This window comes from Trichechus manatus, unplaced genomic scaffold, assembly GCF_000243295.1.
Source record: "Trichechus manatus latirostris isolate Lorelei unplaced genomic scaffold, TriManLat1.0 scaffold00088, whole genome shotgun sequence".
In the NCBI taxonomy this organism is placed as follows: Eukaryota; Metazoa; Chordata; class Mammalia; order Sirenia; family Trichechidae; genus Trichechus; species Trichechus manatus.
Window position 1 is genome coordinate 3,065,230 of NW_004444024.1, and position 15,897 is coordinate 3,081,126.

Genomic DNA, 15,897 nt, shown 5'->3' on the forward strand with positions numbered 1-15,897 from the left:
AGATTCCACAACCCCCTCTGCCCATCAGAGGTAACAGGTAATGCCTCTGGTTCCCTCAATTATGGAGGTACTGGGGCCAGAGAAGACGTCAAGAATTCTGTTGTTTTTGTTAAACAAGGCTAGAAGTGTAGCTATTCTGGGCTGACTCTGTGCTTGTATTAATGGCCTGCAATATATACAGCTGATGCTGAGAAATGAGAAGGAAATCATGGGCAGGAAAGTGACACTAAAAGGAGAATTCTCGCAGAGGAAATAGAGCCCCAGCAGAACTTCCATGCAGAGTCCAGGGCCTTTGCTGGATATCAAGACACGGCTCTGCAGACAGTGCAGGAGGAGAGGAGTCAATTTTAAACAATCATTTTGGATTTCTTTTCCCCAGGGGGTAAAATTAATAAAAGATCCAATCGATGTTGAAAAATCTTATCAAAATGTCTCCAAATTTAGAACCTACCATTATAGAGGCTGGAAAGCCCCTAGCCACCCAAAACAACTCCCTAAAAAGTGAGCCATGCAGCTCGGAAAAGTCAGACTGAGCAAGTCCATACCCTCAAGATCCCACGGGACACCACCAGGGGGCAGGAAGCCTGAATTTGGCTGCAAGGAATTTGAAGAATTTGGAGGTCCAGTTCCATTCCAACTTTCCCCTTAAGTGGTGCACATTTTACCATAATTTTCATCTTAAGCAAAAAGTCTGACATTAGCCTGAAGGACTGTGTGACAAAGTAAGTAAATAAAAACTAACCAAACAGTGACTGAGGCCTACGCTGCACTCAGCACTGAGGGAAGCGCCACAGTGGACGAGAACACATGTGGGTCACAGTCACCGCACACAAAGTACTTATGGCCTAGCTGGGGATGCAACACAGCCACACGCCAACCAGGGAGTGAACAAGACAGCATTATATACAGTAAAATAACACACCAGATTAACCAGGAAAGAGACAAGTGTGACTGTGCCTTTGATTATGCCCTTCCCAACCGATTAAGTGAACAAACTATATGTTTCTAAAAAAGGAGGTATTTTCTTTTGGTTTCATTATAAAGACAACGAGGTCAAGGACTCCGCTGTATGCTTATGCTGTATACAGAACAGTTAATAACTTAAATAATTAGATAAATATGAAGATTAAAAACAACAAATATAAGCTGTCAACTTGACCTCATTAGTTGTACCGTATGATCCTCTTCCATGTACAGTTCTGAAGCAAACCACTCTGTTGGTGGTAGCAGTTTAGAGGGATGAAGACAATCCTAACGAAGCTTCTAGAGGCATGGTAACAGAGGAGGCTGCTCTGACATGTATGCCTGCTCTTAGGTGCCATGAAAGGTACCACACCTAGAAATGTTTAATATTTTGAACTGGGTAGTAGTTAATATAAGTGTACACATATGTAAAACATTAAGCTGTACATTTAAGATTAATGTACTTTACTGTATATATGTTACTCCTCAATTAAAAAGAGAGAGAGAAAGAAGAGGGAGAGAGAGAGGGAAGGGGAAGACAGCGAGCAAGAGAGGGAGAGAGAGAGAAACGAGCCCTTGGCAGTGAAGGGCTATGGGCTATGGGCCCAGTCACAGCATACTGCCCCATCTAGGTGCTGGATTGTTCACTTCCCCGGATATGGGGCCCTCACACCCTCTGACACTTGAACAATTGTTAAGCACACTTACAAGGAGGCGAGGCAGCAAGGGACCATCATCCTGAACAATGAACTGAATCAGGAAATCTGAGTTCTAGCCTGGGCTCTGCCACTTATTAGCTGTGGGACCTTGGGCAAGTCACTTAAACTTTCTTAGCTTCAGTTCTTTTGTCTCATAAAAGGGTAATAATAATCACTCCCCGCTTACTTCATAGTACTGATGTGAGGCCAAAAAGTAAAGTGTTGTCCAGTCCTGTAGTCTCTAATTCTGGTGTCTATCTGCCCACTCTTCCAGCCCCACAGTTGCTGACAGCTCTAATTTAAGCTCTCACCATCTCTCATTTCAACTGCTGTGACTGCTTCCTCACTGTTCTGTTTGTTCTTAAACCTGCCCCCTGCAATCCATCCTCCAAGCTGCAATTAGAGTGATATTTCTAAGACCCAAACCTAATCACAGACTTCTCTTTCTTAAAAACTTTCCATAGTTCTCCACTGCCTATAGGCTAAAGTTTGAACTCCTTGTATGGCATTCAAAGCCTCACGATCTAGTCCTGATGATCTCTCTAGCCTCTGTCTCATTGTACTCACTCTCCAACCCTTCACCACAGCCACAAAAACTGCTCATCATTCCCAGAATATGCCAAGGAGCTTCACATCTCTGTTTTTGCTCATACTGCTTGCTCTTCCTGGCATGTATTTCCCCAACCTCCACCTGGTAATCATTTATTAATCCATCAATCATGAGCCAAAGACCTGACTCTACTCTGAAGTCTTTTCTTCCCCCCACCCCTTGACCACAGTCCCCTCATGTATCCCATATAGTTAACTAACCCAGTTCCTGTGATCCTTACATGGCCCTGTACTTGTGGCTTGTCTGTGTCCCACACTCAACTGTGTACTCCTTGAGAACAGGTACGGTACCTCGTCTTACTGGTCTTTGTATCTTCAAAAGGCCAGCTTAGGGCCTGGCACAGAACATTTTGTAAAGTGAAGAGCTCCAGAAGGGTGAGGAAGTATGAGAGCTTCTCTTATTCTTTATGGAGTCTTCTGTCCAAGTTCATACATGCTGAGGCAAACAAAAAATGACTCCCCATAAATGATAAGAGAAACAAGTCTGCGGCTAGCAAAATCGAAATAGTAAAATTATAAGATGGCAGAGTGTTAGCATCTAAAGGGACCTCAGAGATCATCTGGAATAAAAAACTTTATCTTATCAACTATGGCCTAGAGATATCAGCAAATTGCCCAAGATCACACAGCCCACAGCAGTGGCAAGGAGAAATTTCACAGCTCATCTCCTGGAAGATGTGCCACATACAAATGCAATTCCAACATCCAAATAATTCAAGGTTAAAAGTCGAGGAAGGGTGCAGAGATTTTATGAAAACATTGTCCTGAGCAGCCCAGGTGAGGGTGGTAAGTCCCTCCCATGGTCCCTTCCTGTCTATGACAAAAAGGACCTAGTCATGTTACACTGCTGGGACCCTCACAGGTGCCCAGAAGTTCCTGTGGTGCCTTGGGCCTGGAGTCCACACTGTCCAGAGAACCCAGTTCTGGTCTCTGGCTCATTAGCACACTTGGCCCCCACCTCTCACCATCCAGGAAAACGCCCTGAAAATGAGTCCAGAGCTCAAGATCTGGGCTAAGGAGAATACATTGTACCTAAAGTCAACCAGGTCTTCAAACATGTCAGACTGCCAATGGAGATGAAAAAGTTGATCCTGGGGCAGACTGGTTTTTTGAGTTCTTATAGGCATAAACCAGGTATTCCTCCACAGGGGCTGCCACAAAGCCAACAGAAGAGGCTCATACAGGCCCAGGAGTTTTTGTTCGTTTGTTTGAATTCATAGCCAGGTTAGGGTGAAGATTTCTGACCTAGGTCAGATATGAACCCCAGAGGTGAGGAGGGGAAGAGACGCCTTTTAGTGCCATGATCCTTCACTGCTGCCTGGGGGACGGTTCATGTGTGTCTCCAACCCATGATTTTGCACCATGAGACATGTTCCTGCATGCTTTAGGAACTGCTGCTAAGCCACCTGGGGAGAGCCCAAGCCTAAGGGATGGGAATTGGAGAGGGAAGGAGAGGGAGTCTACCACTGTTACAAGATAACACATTCATAGGTCATAATACAGATGAGGAAAAATAGCTCTCCTACCATAAGCTGAATGCAGGAACTGAAACTCTGTTGGATAGAAATGTTAGTTGAAGTTACCACTAAGAATTTGTGGAAAGACGTACACATTGCAGTTACATAAACAGACTTTGTCTTGAGATTGCAGTTTTCCCCGGCTACACAAGGAACAGTGAATCCACAGGGTGCAAAGTGCATGTACCCTGAAGGAGGGTGAAAGACTTGCCATCCAGGAAAGCTCATGGAAGAGAGGCATGTCCCTAGATGCCATGGCACCTTTCAGGCAGCTGACCCAGAAGTTGCCTGAATGTGGACAGGCCCAAGCTCCCACTCTTTCTGTCTATAACAAGAATGGTTTTTAATTCTCCCAAGTATTGCAGAGGGACTCCACACATGACAGAGTCTTTAGGTGTTGGAGAAAATCAAAGTTCAGGGACAAAACTGCCATTTTTTGCCTCTGAAGAGTGAAGCCCCAGAGAACTAGGACTAATGCAGAGGCATTTCATTCCCTGGAGCCTCTGGGATAGTGTAGGGCTAAAGAAGGAGCACAGGCTGTGGGGTCAGACTGACTGGGTTTGAATCCCACTCTATTGCTTTTTAGCTGTGAAACTTTGGACAAGTTATTTAACCTCCCTGAGCAAAATTGAAGGCAAGAAGCTGTAGCTCACAAGACTAAGGTGAAAATTAAATAATGTTTGTGACATGCCTTGCATAGTGCCTAGAACATGGCAGGTGACCAGAAAACACAAATTCCTTTCCACTGCCCTTCCCCTGGTTCATCATATGCAAAATGTGAGTATATATTTATACTTCACGGGGATGCTATGAAATCAAGTGAGACAACAGATGGAAAGTGTTTCATAAACAGAGTTCTTCTAAGGAGGTATTTTACTTTTATCTATTTGCTTATCCTGTTTATCCTCCCTCTTCATTTTCAAGTCAGATTGCCATTAGTATGACACATGTTTTGGTCTCCAGATCCTGAAAATCAAGTCTCAGTTGGCTCCTGCCTCCTGTGGGGTCAAATGGTTCTTATAAGATTCCTGAAGTCATTAAAAGCTTGGGGAAAAGAAGCTCCAAGAGCTACATTGCTTTCAGAACCAATGGAAGAGCGAAACATTTCCCTGTATCATGGACAGATGACATCTAAGGGTACTCAGAGCTACTAAAAATAGCTCTCTCTGAAGCAACTTCTTAGTCTCCTTGAAGCAGCTGAGAAAAATTTAAACCTGAGAGCCTGGCTTCTTTGTAGACTTCTGCACCAAGAGGCTTCTCCCTGCATTACAAATGGGCTGGCTCTGGGAGGAGGCTCAGAGTAGCCTACACTGTCCTCTCTGACCTTGAGCCAGCTCCTCCATGGTAGAAGCTTCCCCACTGCAGTCAGGAGACCTGGTGAATGATGCAGAGGCCAACACCCCAACATATGAAACAGACCCAGGTGTGTGTATGTGCGTGTGTATTTTTTTTAACTCAAAAGGGAAACTGACCTGCCCAAGGTCACACCAAAATCAGTAGCAGAATTAGTGCTACAACCTAGATCTTCCAACTCCCAGTTTGGGGCTTCTGACACAATGCGCTAACAACTCTCTCTCCTTGGATTTTGTGAGTTTTTGTGAGAATGGTTGGGTTAGTTTGGTCATAGCTTAGAAAGTATGTTGACTTTCCAAAACATAAAAGTAAGGAAAACCAAGTTAAATGACGGCTGATTTTGTTTTAAAATTAAAACTTAACCAATAGTTTATACATGCAAGGGGCTTGTGATTCCTCCATTTTTTCAGACTCAGGCTCCTCCTGTCTGCATTCCCTTCTCTAGCCTGGTTCCTCTAGTCTAACACCTCAGCCTCCATCTGGCCAAATCCCTTAACTATAATGCAGTGGTTAAGAGCACATGTGGGCTTGGTGGCAGGATACCTGGGTTTGGATCTTTTGACTAGTTACCTAACTTCTTCAAGTTTTAGTTTTTCCATTCGGAAAATAACAACAGTACCGACTTCAAGGGTCTGCTGTGACATAAAACAAGTTAATATCCATAAAGAGCTTAAAATAGTGCCTGGAACATAGGAACCATCAATAAATACTAGCTATTTACTTCCTGTCCTTCTATTTTATCTTTCCAGCCAAACTCTAATCCTAAAAGAATCCCACAATCTATCACCAGAAGTACTGAATATTACAAGAAAACACCCCAGTGATTAAGAGCCATGACAAAGTTACGGCCTCCACCCTCAGTGGGGCTCCAATGGTACAGTTACAGGATAGTGTTATCTTTTGGTAGTTTCCTCTCCTGCTACTTCCCCTCTGCTTAAGATCCCTTCCTCTATCCTTACTCACCTGTCTCAGCAAATCAAGGTCATTAGACAAAAACTCTCCACCTTCCGCCAAGCAATTTATACTAAAAACGTCCATCTGTGACCATTCCTTTAGTCTCAGAGGAAGAGCTGCCCTCCTCCTGTGTGAGGCACCCCACCTCCACTTGCCACTCGACTCCCCAAAACAAAGAAGAGAACTGAGCTCTGGATTTCCCTACCTCAGCCTCCTTGGGAACCTGGCTCCATCTGGCACCCCTTCTCCTGCATCTCTGACCTGTCCTCTCCACTTGCTCCTTCCCATCAGTACTTATTTAATCATGCTCATATGCTAAAAATCCCTCTGTTAGTCCCGCATTCCCTTCTAGTCAATGCCCTCTTGCTCTCCTTTCCGTTGTAGCCCACCTTCTTGCAAGAATAATCTATATTTGCTAAATCTACTTTTTCAATCTCTAATTCACTGCAGTCTGGCTTCCAGCCTCATCACCTCACTGACACTGCTTCCACTAAGGTCACTGGTGGCCTCCTGACCATAAAGACAATGGATCTTCTTTACACCTGATCTAACCTGACCTTCTGCAATAATTTACCTCATTTTGTTTTAGACTGGATAGTTTGCCAAGTTAATTCACAGATCTCATAGTATTTAAATTACTTAATAATCAAAACCACAATAGCTTTTAAGATAAAACTTAAATCAAATTTGATTAAGTATTTTATCAGAGAGAATTTCTGTAGCCTTTATTGTCTCTGCCTCCTATTATAGGTATTTTGGAAATATATTTTTATTGATTAAATATAAAATAAAATATGCTGAGATGCCATTATAGATTTTTAGCTCAAATGTCACTGCTCCTCTCAAAAGGAGTCTCTTTGAGGGCAGAGACTATAGCTTCCTCAACTTTGAATCATCTACAGTGTCTTCCAGAATGCCTCGGGCATAACAGGGACAAAATAAATGTCTGTGGAATAACACATCTATAGAAACACTTTAAAGGTTAACATTACTTACTTGCATAAAAAATTCCTGTTCACTAAAAAAAAAAAAAAAGAGGGGCTGTCTGATAACTTCACAGTGTGTATGTTGTTGTTAGGTGCCATTGAGTTGGTTCTGACTCACAGTAACCCTACAGGACAGAGTAAAACTGCCCCACAGGGTTTCCAAGGAGTGGCTGTTGGATTTGAACTGCTGACCTTTTGGTTAGCAGCCGAGCTCTTAACTACTACACCACCAGGGCTCCATGGTGGGTATATGCACATATAATGTGAATTGTGATATAATTCCTGCTTTAGAGATGAAGAAATTAAGGTTCAGAAAGGTCAGGTGACTTCAAGGTTGTTCATCTAGGAAGTGACGGGAGTCAGGACCCAAATCTAGGTCTTCTGACATAGCCCATGTTCTTCTCTCCTTTAAATGTCTCATAAGAAAGGAAATGGCAGTAGAATGAGTTCTGGATTGGCACAGAAAAGAATAAGACTGAGAGATAGGAGATCTGCCAAGGGTTCTGGTCCATATGCTGTTGCTGATTCACTGGGTAATTGGGACAAAACATTGTTCCTTTCTCGATCTCCCCTACCAAGAAAAGGGTTCCCTGAACTGGAAGATCTCTAAGGCCTTTTCAAACTTTTTAATTCTATAATAATAATTACTAAACAAGAAAATAGGGGTATTATCATGACATTGGAGCCCTGGTAGCACAGTGATTAAGAGCTTGGCTGCTAACCAAAAGGCTGGCAGTTTGAATCCACCAGCCGCTCCTTGGAAACCCTATGGGGCAGTTCTACTCTGTCTTATAGGGTCACTATGAGTTGGAATTGACTCGATGGCAGTGATTTGTTTTTGTTTTTAATCATGACATTCAAGGCCTTTCCAGATCTGGTTCTTGCACATCTATAGTTCAGACATATCTACCATCCACTCACATTCCATGCTTCAACCATTCCCACTACTTCTAGGTCCCTAAAAGTGTCATGTTCTCAGATCTCCACGTCTTTGCCCATGCCTGCCTTTGTGTGCTTAAAAAAAAGTCCAACTTCTCCCCCAAATCTCTATTGCTAGCCCCTCTGAGAAGCCTCCCTTACATTCTCACCCTCAGAGAGGCAGTTATTCTCTCCTCTGTCTCCTCTCCTCTTAAATGTATTCTTTTTAAAAATTTACCACACTGTATTGCAATGAATTTGTTTATATGCCAGGCTCTCAAGTGGACTGTAAGCTCCTTCAAATAAAGATGGCATCCTTACATTTCTCCATCCCAGTGTGGAGGACATTCAACAAATAAAAAAATGTTGAACAAATGAAAAGAAACTTGCATAAAATCATCTACAACCCTGACGTAGGTGGTTACATTCTTCAGAGAGGTGAGGTGGCTTCACAACTAGTGACCTGACTAATCAGGATGCAAACACAGGACTTTCTAACTGCAGAGCCCATCCTCTTTCGCCTACCCTTGAGTGTTAAAGCATCACTGAGTGTGAAGGGATTAAGGTCAGTGGTGAGATCTCTGTACCACTGCTCCTGCCAAATTAGAACAAACCTTTGCAAGGTTTTCAAACCTATTTCAACTTCTATCCAAATAGGTTTGTACTTTTTTTATTTTTGAAAAACAAGCAGCTTACCTCAGTTTGAAAACCAGTTCTTTACCCTCTGATGGCAAGTCTCTCACCTCTTCCAAATCCACACCCAGGAAGCCTGCTAAGTGTGTGTGTGTATGCATGTGCGTGTTTCCCAATGACAGCCTTAGGGGAAACTAAGCAAAGAATAGATTTGGACAAATGTTTGAGAAAGCGGAAAAGGTTCTATGAGGAGGACACATGTCTTGGACATTCCAGCAGAGAGGTGGGCCAACCTGAAGTCTCAAGGAGTATGGAGAAGGTTTACTCCCACCCCCAGCCTGAGGATGATGTGCCCCAATTCCCAGAGGGGACTCCCAGGAGAATCAGATCTGGACAGGCTAAGCCCAGAGCAATTCAGGACAGGGCAAGGCCAGCAGGTGGGTTTGTTTCTCCAAACAGAGCCCCATCTTCATCCCACTCATCACTGCTGTTCCCACATTCTCCTTACCTGGAGCATAACTGGGGCTACTGGTGGGGTAGAGGCTGGGATTGTAAGCAGGAGCCGCTGCCGGGTAGGCTGTGGGGTAACCTACAAAGAGACAAGTGAAAGTCCCATTTAGTTGGGCATGAAGAAAAAGCAATTTCAGAGGAAAAAGAGCCTAAGTCCCAGGCTTGGTCTTCACCCTCTTCATGCGCCATTTCAGATAGTATATGCAACCAGCTTTCAGCCTCTCGGGGGAAAAGCCACCAATCCCACATTCCCAACATACGCAGATTTTCTGTCTTTTTTTAAAAAAGTAGTACAAGAAACATATGTCTGTATGCTCACTATAAAAAATTCAAACAATATACAAGTGTGTATGATAAAAAGAATTAGTTTCCTTTCACACTCTTGCCACAATAGTACTCTCCTCCCCCGAGGTAATACCATTACCAGTTTGGCATCTATCCTTCCAGATAGTTTTCTATTTCTTTTATATGTATATATTCAGTGGTGTACTGGTATGTATTTAACAACTGGCTCAAGGGGATGGGGATGGAAGGCTAGGGTTTTATGGTGCACCATAGTCTTTGTAACTCCCACCAAATGACTGGCCCACCAAAGAGACTGGACAGCTTGCTAATAGTGTAAATAAAGTACGTGACACCCTTGCGGGGTGGGACCATGCAAATAAGATGCATGGAGCCCTAACAAGGTGATTGGTCAGTTTTGCCATCCCGCTAGGCTTGAAGATAGAGAGAGAGAGAGAAAGGAGTTGTAACATGGAAGACAGCGAGAGATGGTGGTGCAGCAGTAGCAAGAAGCAATGGCAGCAGACACAGAAGAACCAGGAGACTGACAGGAGACAACACAGTGGGCTTCCTGACCCATGGAACAAGAGAGCTGAGTGTCTTTGAGCCAAGGTTTCCTGGTAGAGTAGGGTGCCCCCGGGCACTTGTTGGCAGAGCTAAAGAGTTTTGTAACACGTGCCAGAGCAGGGCAGAGGCCAGGCCAAAGGGCCGAGGGGCCGAGGGGCCAGTGGGCCAAGGGCCAGAGAGGCCTGCCTGCAAGCACGGCAGAGAAGAGGCTATTCTGACTGAATGACTATCTCCTGAGTACTTCCTGATCCTGAATTGTAACCTGTTACTTCTCTAATAACCCCATAATCATGAGTATGATCTGTGAGTTCTGTGCGGCCACTATAACAAATCATCGAACCCAGCAGAGAAGTAGACAGTGCTGTGGGAGGGACAGATGGTCTCAGAATTGGTAAAAAGTTTAGAGAGAGGAGGTATGTCTGACCCTCGCCTCATAGCAATCAGCCTTGGGCTGTTGATGCTGACAATGATTCTCTCTCCTTCCCCTTATGAAGATAGAGGAGGCAGTCAGATGCCTCCTCCACACCATTTTTACAGGTTGGTAACCCCGCTTTGTATTGTTTGCCAATTTCTGCAGTGTAAAGACTCCCACCATGACCAATTTCAAGCTACCAACATCACTGAACGAGTAGTTGGAAAGAGATGCTCAAAATCAGTTCTAGAGAACTTACATGAGCCAGCTCCAGCCCACTGCTGCATATTATATATACTTTCCATTTTAGCAATATAAACATTTTCCCATGTAATTAAGATGTCATTATTTTTTATTATCTTCATAATATTTCATCATGTAGATATCAAATGATTTAACCATTACCCTGTTTTTAAACATCTAGGTTGTCTGCAATTTTTCATCAATATAAAAGCTGTGAGAACAATCTTCTAACTAAAACTTTGGCTGCATCTCTCATTATTTCTTTAAGAAAGGGTTCTAGAAGTGATATTTCTAGATCAAAGGATAGGACTATTTTTAAAGTTCATCCATTCAGCAAATATTTGAATATCTACTATGTGTCAGACACTGTTCTAGGGACTTATATCAGTGAACAAAGCAAAGATTCCTGCCCTTGTGGAGCTTACACTTTAAGGGAGTGGGAGAAGGCAGGCAATAAATAGTAAGTATAGACAAAGTCTTAAGTGCTATGAAAAAAGAAAAAAAGGGCAGGGTAAAGAGCATCAGAAGTGCCAGAGGACTGGTGGCAGGAAGGAGGGGCACTGCGATACTAAACAGAGTGATCAAGGTAAGACACATTGAGACGTACTTTTAAAAATCAGCTTTCTATCATCAGTCAAAATACCAATGAGCACTGAAAAACTGCAGGGAGCAGTGAGACAGGCACTTACACACTGCTAGTGGAAACACAAATTGATACAGTCTTTCTAGAAAGCAGTGTGGCAAAGTATGTGAAAGTATGATTTTTGCAAAAACTTGCAGGAAATGATAGAGTTAACTAAGCAGGTAGCTGAAGAAAAGCATTTCAGACCACAGAAACAGTATAAAGGCCCTACACTGGGAGCATACAAGATACAGGGCATCTTCGGGGAAAGGCAAAGAAGCCAGTGTAGCAGGACAGGAGCAAACAAGGAGGACAGCAGTAGTAGTAGAGAAAGTCAGAGGGATAAATGGCTGGTCAGTTCATGTAGGGCCTATTTATAGGCTACTGTAAGGACTTTGACTTTTATTCTGAGTGAAATGAGAGCCATCACAAGGTTTTGAGCAGAAGAATAACCTGATTTATGTTTGAAAAAGGTCACTCTGATGGCTGTGTTGAAAAGGGGGCAAGGATAGAGAAGCATAAAGACTAATTAGGAAGCTTCTGCAAACTCCTGGTGATAGATGACAGGGCTCAGGATCAGGGCAATAGCAGGACAGGTGATGACAAGTGACATGCAGAGAGTCTTCACATATTTTGCCACACTGCTTTCTAGAAAGACTGTATCAATTCGTACTTCCAATAGCAGTGTGTAAGTGCCTGTCTTACTGCTCCCTGCAGTTTTTTAATGCTCATTGGTATTTTGACTGACAATAGAAAGCTGATTTTAAAAATCAAAGATTAAATCCCTAAATCCCTAAAAGCTTCTTTGGGATTTGTAAATGTTGGAGCTTTAATAATGTATCTTTGTTAATATGTCTTTCCCTAAGTCCTTTCCAACTCCTAAGAAACTTCATCTTTATTTACCGTCAATCATTTTCTAATTTCAGAACTGAGGTAGCCAAGTTGTTGCCACCTAATTAGTAATCCAGAGGCCACTTCTCAAAAAAAAAAAAAAAAAAAAATCAGGGGCTTCATCTGGGAAGCAATGTGATCCAGCCTCATGGCTGAAATCTGTATTCAGCCCTCACGTGAGAGACTGTGCAGACACAGATAATCACATCCCCCGGTTCTGTCTTTTCAGATGCTTTTACTTTACGGGCAGTTATAAAATCTTCCTTCACTGTTTCCAAGCAGAATTATTTTTAGTTCACCTGAATTTGATAGATTGCATAGAATGGTAGCACTAGATCTAGGACTAAATGTGCTACAGGTCACACTTGTTACTTGCGATTGAGTTGATTCCAACTCATGGCAACCCCTTGTATGCAGAGTAGAACCGATCCATAGGGTTTTCAAGGCTATGATCTTTTGGAAGCAAATCACCAGGCTTGCTTTCTGAGGTGCCTCTGGGTAGGTTTGAAACACCAACCTTTTGGCTACTAGTCAAGTGCTTACCAGTCTGCGCCACCCAGGTCCTCCTTACAGGTCACACTAGCACTTGCTATTTTGTGGCTATTCCTTGCTGGAACAATCTCCTCCCAGCACACTCCGAAGACTTTCCTGACAGGTTCTGCCCCATTCACTTGAGCAGAGTGCATTCCAGGTCCTGGTCCCCTCAAGGCTGCATGGATCTGCTAAAGCTCATCAGAGGTAAAGTATATTGAGTTGAAATTACATGCCATGTATATTTAACCCACTGTTCATACAAAAGATTATTTTTACACCTATTTCATTTGAGCCTCAAAACAACCCTAATCTTATTTCCCCCACCCATTTTGTAGGAATCCCAAAAGCAACGCCTTTTTGATACCTACCAAATAACTATGGCTTGGTCTTTGGAAATAAGTCTGCCCCTTCTGTATTTATATTCTTTGAAGGTCAAGAGCAAAGAGAATAAATGAACACAAGTGAGCATTTCTCTTTTGCATCCCAAAGGCTGTAGTCGTGATCAGGTTTCCTGGGATTCTAATGTGTACATTTTAATTGCTTTACAGATGTCAAGACAATCTAATACCCTTTTCTTGTTGTTACTAGGATTAGGGCTGAAGAAATGTAAAGCTATTTTTTGATTAATATGGAAATTAGAAATTACTTTCAGGAGAAATCAGGGGACTAATTCTGATATTACTTGATCTTTAGGAACTAAAAATTGCAGAGTATTAAAAGTTAGGGGAATCTCCTAGGAATTAAATACTTACGCTCATCAAAAGAGAACCTACAAACTGAGAAAAAATCTTTGGCAACAACATATCTGCTAAGGGTCTAATCTCTAAAATACATAGAAAACTTTAACAACTCAATAACAAGAAGACAATCCAATCAAAAAATGGGCAAAGGACATGAACAGACACTTCACCAAAGAGCATATTCAGGTGGCCAACAAATACATGAGAAGATGATCACAATCATTAGCCATTAGAGAGATGCAAATTAAAACTACAACGTGACACCATCTCACCCCTGCAAAAATGGCAATGATTAAAAAAAAAAAAAAAAAAACAGAAAACAACAAATGCTGGTGAGGTTGTGAGGCAACTAGAACTCTTATACACTGCTGGTGGGATTGTAAAATGGAACAACCACTATGGAGAACAGTACAGCGCTTCCTCAAAAAGTTAGAAATAGAAATACCTTATGATCCAGAAATCCCACTCCTAAGTATATATCCAAGAGATATAAGAGCAGTGACATGAATTAGACATACGCACACCTATGTTCACTGCAGCATAATTCACAATAGCAAAAAGATGGAAACAACTTAAGTGCTCATCAGTGGATGAATGGATAAGCAAATTGTGGTACATACATATGATGGAATACTATGTAACTATAAAGAATAATGAGGAATCTGCAAAACAACATGGATGAATCTGGAGGACACTATGCCGAGTGAAATAGGTCAATCACCAAAGGACAAATACTGTATGGTCCCACTATTATAAAAAATCAAGAATAGATACACACAGAGAAAACAACATTCTTTGATGGTTACCAGGGATGGGAGGGAGAAGGAGGGGGAATCACTTTCTAAATAGTAGACACTTACTATTTTTGGTGACGGGAAAGGCTATACCAAATATGGGTGAAGTCAGTACAATGTGACCAAGGTAAATAAAGACACTAAGAAGTATACAAGAAAAAGGGGCAATGTCAGTAAATGCTATAACACGTATAATTTTGCAACAACAGTAACAACCACCAAAAAACGTGTGTGGTTATGTAGATAGATATGTATGCATACATGTGTATAAGAAGGCATATGCAAGTAAATGCACGTGCATGTGTAAGTGTCTCTGTATGTGTGCTGCATATGTATCCATATATATAACAAAGCACATACGGGGCACAGTTACGGAGGCCTCCTAGATACATCCAAACAACTCACAGGTTAGTTTACTGGGTTCAACCCAGTAAGGCTCACGACCATAGTCTTAGGGGACAACTTAGTCAACTGGCATAACACAGTTCATAAAGATAATGTTCTACATCCTACCTACTTTGATGAGTAGCATCTGGGGTCTTAAAAGCTTGCAGGCAGCCATCTAAGATACAACTATTGGTCTCTACTCATATGGAGCAAAAGAGAATGAAGGAAATAAAAGGCTCAAAGATGAAAATAGTCCATAAGACTAAAAGCCCACATGAACCATGTCCTCTTCTAGCCCGAGACCAGAAGAATTAGATGGTACATTACTACCACTACCGACTGTTCTGACCAGGGACACAACAGAGGGTCTCAGATAGAATGGGAGAAAAAGGTAGAACAAAATTCAAATTCCTGTAAAAAGCCAGACCTACTGAACTGATAGACTAGAGGAAGCCCCGAAACTATCGCCTTAAGATAACCTTTGAACTTGCAACTGAAGCTATTTCTGGAGGTCACCTTTCAGTCAAATAATAGATGGGCTTATAAACTAAACAATATCACCCATGAGTAATGTGCTCCCTTAAACAATCAACTATATGAGACCAAATGGTCAACATTTATCCAAAAGATAAGAAGGCAACGAGGCGAGAGGAAGCTAGATCAATGGAAATAGAACAAACAGAATGGAAATAATAAGAATGCTGACACATTGTGAAAATTGTAACAAATGTCATGGAACGACTGGTATAAAAATTGTTAAATGGGAACCTACGTTGCTGGATAAACTTTCAACTAAAACACAATAAAATATTATTTTAAAAAAAAAGAAAGAAAGAAAGAAAGGCTAGGGGAAGACTAACTCCCCAGCTCAGGAAGACAAAGAGGATTGCTCCTTTTTGGGAACGGGAACACTTACACAATGAAGACATTTTAGGTCTGAAAGGCATAATTAAAAAGAAGAAACTGCCTCCGAGTCCAGAATGACCAAAACAAAGAAACAAACAAACCCCACCCAAACCCACTAGGAACTCTCATAGCAATCCTATAGGACAGAATAGAACTGCCCCACAGGGTTTCCAAGGCTGTAATTTTTTTTTTTTTTAATTGTACTTCAGGTGAAGGCTTACAGAACAAATAGTTTCTCATGAAACAGTAGTACACATATTGTTTTATGACATTGGTTAGCAACCCCACAACATGTCAACCCTCTAACTTCTCAACCTTTTTTTTTTGGTGAAAATAAACATAGCCAAAGATACACCATTTCAAAAATTTCTTCATGCA

General features: G+C 42.1%; 1 protein-coding gene across 2 annotated transcripts in view; it reads right to left on the bottom strand.

Annotated features, from left to right (window-relative positions):
- The window catches only part of FAM168A (family with sequence similarity 168 member A), a 218,726-nt gene that overhangs the window by 14,384 nt on the left and 188,445 nt on the right, over nucleotides 1-15,897 (bottom strand). The window contains exons 3-4 of one of the 2 annotated variants that reach the window (XM_023736553.1): nucleotides 9,140-9,220; nucleotides 3,797-3,823 (exon numbers count right to left, since the gene is read on the bottom strand). In XM_023736553.1, the coding sequence (XP_023592321.1) occupies nucleotides 3,797-3,823; nucleotides 9,140-9,220 (108 nt within the window). The remainder of the gene's footprint in view (nucleotides 1-3,796; nucleotides 3,824-9,139; nucleotides 9,221-15,897) is intronic. The other variant, XM_004381948.2, reaches the window with a different exon arrangement.